At 36.1% G+C, this 4,925-nt stretch overlaps 1 protein-coding gene across 1 annotated transcript; it reads left to right on the forward strand.

The window, feature by feature from the left end:
* The first annotated feature begins 1,909 nt into the window (after positions 1-1,909).
* On the forward strand, positions 1,910-4,925 carry LOC18593931 (receptor-like protein EIX2). The gene has a single exon (XM_088808617.1). The coding sequence runs from the start codon at positions 2,043-2,045 to the stop codon at positions 4,923-4,925; it is 2,883 nt and encodes a 960-aa protein (XP_088664743.1). The 5' UTR covers positions 1,910-2,042.

Below are 4,925 nucleotides of genomic sequence, written 5' to 3' on the forward strand. Positions count from 1 at the left end.
AATTTACTTGTATTAAGACTTTGGAATAGTCATGTTCTAATTAGGAATAAAACATTTATTTTATTTAAATCTCTTGTTAACTTTTCTAGTTGTATTAGACAACCAGAGGTAGAGTTTTGTTAGGACTTGGGCCTATAATACTATAACTGGAAAGTGATGAAGATGATTTTGACGAATTTATGAAATGGTTTTATGCTGGCATGGGACTTGGATTTGTGGTGGGTTTTTGGCGATATTGTGGTGCTTTCTTGTTGAAGCGTTCGCGGAGGCATTCGTATTGTCGTATCTTGGACAAGGTGAAAGATGAGCTCTACGCTACATTTGTTCTGCAGAAAGCAAGACTGGAGAGGAGAATTCAAACCTAAAAGGTACCCCTCTTTCAATAAGTTGAAGAAGGAAAAATGCTTATGACATTAACTTTCCTTTAGCATGACTTTACACATGTAGCAAATTATGCTTCCGTAAAATAATAGAATTCTATATTATTTTTTTGTTCTCAGGTGTGGTTGGAACTACTGCTGAAGATAGTTTGTCATGCTTTCTGTAAATGTTGATGCATATGGTATCATTTAATTCATTTACTTAACAAAGGCCCAACTAGTCTAGCAGATCGTATGGATCAGTAGCTGATCATCTACTATTCTCCAGTCAATTTCAAAGTCTCCTCTTAGATATTTAATGAAAACAAGCATCCCCTAACATTCAAACTTAAGCAGTATCCATAGGCATTTTAATTTTTCTTCTAGAGAAACACACAACTGCTAACGTTATAAGGTGCAAAGAGATTGATGATGTGATCACATCGTGTTAGACAAGTCATACAACATTTTTACTGTTAAATTTGTAACATAGTCACGAGAGATTAAACACGTTCGCCTCGTAAAGTGATTGATTGAAGATGAAAAAGGTTGAGACAAATTAAAAGCAAAACGGGAGGCACAATTAATTTGCCCATTTGATCCAATATTTAATCAATTTGATAGTTGATTCATTGGTCCTTAGACCATAATTAGGTGTAACAATTATTTACTTTATAGTACTACAAAACAAAATTATGAGTTTAAATATTAAGAACAAAAAGAAAGTCTATCTTACATACTGCTTTCCACCACAACAAAATAATTAACTTATGGATTAATGACTGTCTAACAATAATTGATTTATCTCTTTTACCATTTGAAGTCAGACAAAGTTGAACATGATTCTTGTTTAAACTATCTTAACATAATTAATTTAAAATTTGACATGGATTGCTGTGCTTATTACGTAATAAAAACAAGGTATTAATTTTTGTATGTTGCTGCGATTACAAATTTAGAAATATTAATTCGACATTTCAGACATGTATGTTGTGGTTTGTTTTTATACTGATGCGATCACATTATTATATTAAAATAGACATCGTATATATTTTTGTTCGAAAAGTAATTTTGATTTCTTTTAAAATGTAAAAAAGAGAAAATGAAAAGAAAAAAAATGACTGAAAAGCAAACTATCCATCCCCTATTGCTAACATTGCAAGTTTGAACTTGTAAAAAAGGAAAGAAAAGCAGTAAAAACAGAGTCCCTAAATGAATTTTCCTTGGCCAAAAGGAAATGAAATTTCGTTAGAACCGCATAGTCCAATATCCTGCCACTTACACCAAGACCAATCTCAGGAGCAAAGGGGAAACACTGTTTCTTAAATATATTGGATAATATGAATGGGGAAAAGGGAAAAGCAGGAAATGAAGAAAATTGTCCAAGTCTATGATGGTGACAATGACACCTCCGTTAGCCAGTGTGATAATGACTTTACTCGTTTTTATTACAGTACTTAATAATTATTACTAGACCAAGACCTTCAATGTTGTAAATTAAATATTTTTTATGGCCCTAAAAACACGATTAGGAAAGTGTTAAAGGTATGAAGACCGTGGTTTCCACAACATATTGCTTTCCACAACAAAATACTTAACAATTTGTGATAAAGAGGGGGTTGTCTAAACTCTCAGCACTCAAACACAAGACATAATCGTTGTAAGGCAGGCAGGACGATTATAATGTCAGGTGATAAGTACTCCATTCATCTCCTCCTAGTTTTATTTCTGGCACTTGTCTTCCTCCTTCAGAAATCCACAAAAGCTGACGTTTTAGTTCAATGCAAAGAGAGTGAGAGGCAAGCACTGCTCGACTTTAAGCAAAGCCTTGCAGCTGAATCGGTCATGGATTTCGGTATCTCTTCGTGGGGAAGTGAGAATGACGAAAGAGATTGCTGTACATGGATTGGTGTTGAGTGCTGCAACAATACCGGCCATGTCATAAAGCTCGATCTGTCTTACCTCATTGGGTCTGTAAAAGGTACAATTAGTCCTTCATTGCTTAAATTGCGTTATTTGAATCACTTAGATCTCAGTTTCAATTATTTTTGGTGTCGCATTCCCGAATTCATTGGTTCTCTTACAGAATTGACCTATCTTGCTCTCTCTAATTCTCGTTTTATTGGACCAATTCCTTCTAAGCTAGGAAACCTTTCGAGATTGGTCACTCTTGATCTCTCATCAAATCAGTTGGGAAGTTCAATTCCCGAGTTCATTGGTTCTCTTACAAAATTGACCATTCTCAATCTCTCTGAATCTCAGCTTACTGGACCAATACCTTTTCAGTTAGGAAACCTTTCGAAATTGGTCAGTCTTGATCTCTCATCGAATCAGTTTATAGGTTCGATTCCTGAAACTTTTGGGAACTTGGTTGCCATGAGAGCACTTACTCTAAGCCGCATTCCCGAATTCATTGGTTCTCTTACAAAATTGGTCCATCTGGATCTCTCTGAATCTCAATTTACTGGACCAATTCCCTCTCAGCTAGGAAACCTTTCGAGATTGGACGCTCTTGATCTCTCATCAAATCAGTTGACAGGTTCAATTCCTGAAACTTTTGAGAACTTGGTTGCTATTAGAGAACTTACTCTAAGCCGCAATCTGCTTCAAGGTGGAATTCCATTATTTATATGGAATATCTGTACTTTGCATTCATTAGACTTGCAATCCAACAATCTCGGTGGAGATGTATTTGGATTTCTTCAAAGTACATCTTTATGCACAATACACTTTCTAGAGAATTTGGATTTAACTGAGAATCAATTTACGGGGTCAGTGCCTAATGAAATCACAAAGTTATCATCCTTGAAAGAACTAGGCCTTGGATACAACCGTTTGAATGGAACCATAAGCCAAGGAATCGGACAAATGTCCAACCTCACGACTCTAGAGCTATCCGGAAATTCTTTTGATAAAGTTGTAATTTCGGAAGCACATTTCTCAAATCTCAGCAACTTACGGAAGTTGGACTTATCAGATTCTTCTTTGACTTTGAAATTCAAGTCCGATTGGATTCCTCCTTTTCAACTGAGTCTTATATTCCTTCGCTCTTTCAAGTTAGGGCCTTTTTTCCCGCAATGGCTTCGGTCTCAAAATGCATGTATTGAAATTGATATTTCTGCTGCAGAGATTTCGGATTCCATTCCAAGTTGGTTTTGGAACGTATTTTCATTTGGCACGCGCAGCGTAAATCTGTCTTTCAACCAGATCAGCGGTACTTTGCCGAATAACAGGATTGCTATCCTTTTTCTTGACTTAAGCTCTAATAATTTAACAGGTCCATTGCCACAAATGACAAATTTGTTGGTTACCTTGAACCTTTCCAAAAATAAATTTTCTGGTTCAATCAATTCAATTTGCCACATTCCTGCTAGAGTATTGAACTTGCTTGATCTCTCAAATAACCTATTTTCTGGAGTGGTTCCCGATTGCTTGGCCAGATGGCAGGACTCACTTAAAGCTTTGAATTTGGCTGAGAACAATTTGTCAGGCTCAATTCCAAGATCGATTGGATCACTTATTAGGCTTCAAATGCTCAGTTTACGCAGCAATAGCTTCTCAGGACCATTTCCTTCATCCTTAGGGAATTGTTGGGGCTTGAAATTTTTGGACTTCAGTGATAACAAATTATCAGGAAATATACCTGAGTGGATGGGGGAAAGTTTCTCATCATTGATTTTTCTAAGCCTCCAAACCAATAAATTTAATGGAACGATACCTCATCAAATTTGTGGCTTGAATAATATTCAAATCTTGGATCTCTCTGTAAACAAATTATCTGGTACCCTACCACGATGTCTCAATAAATTCACTTCTATGGCTCAAGACATGAACTTAAGCAGAACAATTGAGCATTCCATTTCAAGAAAATTGGATCCTAATTCAGTTTTTATTGATGTCAACTATGTTGATGAGGCACTGTTTACATGGAAAGGAAAGAAGCAAAAGTATGCAAAAATTCTTGGACTATTATTAGCCATTGATCTTTCAAATAATAGATTAACAGGAGAGATTCCTAAAGAACTAACTAGTCTCCGACAATTGGTTGCATTGAATTTATCAAGAAATTTTTTGAGTGGCAAAATCCCTGGGAAGATTGGGCAATTAAGACAATTACAAGCTCTTGATTTGTCAAGAAACAATTTTTCTGGAGGCATCCCATCAAGCTTGTCTGAGTTAACATTTTTGTCTACCTTGGACTTATCCTATAATTATTTATCGGGAAAAATTCCAACAGGAACTCAGATACAACTCTTTGATCCTTCAACATTTTCCCATAATCACGGACTTTGTGGACCTCCAGTTACACCAAATTGCTCAGGATCAGCGGAAACACCTCAAGGTCAACCAAGAAGAGGTCAGGATGATTTTGATGAATTCAGAAAATGGTTTTATGCTGGGATGGGAATTGGTTTTATCGTGGGTTTTTGGGGTATTTGTGGTGCCTTATTGTTCAAGCGTTCCTGGAGGCACTCCTACTTCCGTTTCTTGGACAACATGAAAGACTGGTTGTACGTTAGATTTGTTTTACAGAAGGCAAGGTTGGAGAGGAGAATTCGAACCTGA

This window comes from Theobroma cacao, chromosome 7, assembly GCF_053813885.1.
Source record: "Theobroma cacao isolate CCN51 chromosome 7, ASM5381388v1, whole genome shotgun sequence".
NCBI classification, from domain to species: domain Eukaryota; kingdom Viridiplantae; phylum Streptophyta; class Magnoliopsida; order Malvales; family Malvaceae; genus Theobroma; species Theobroma cacao.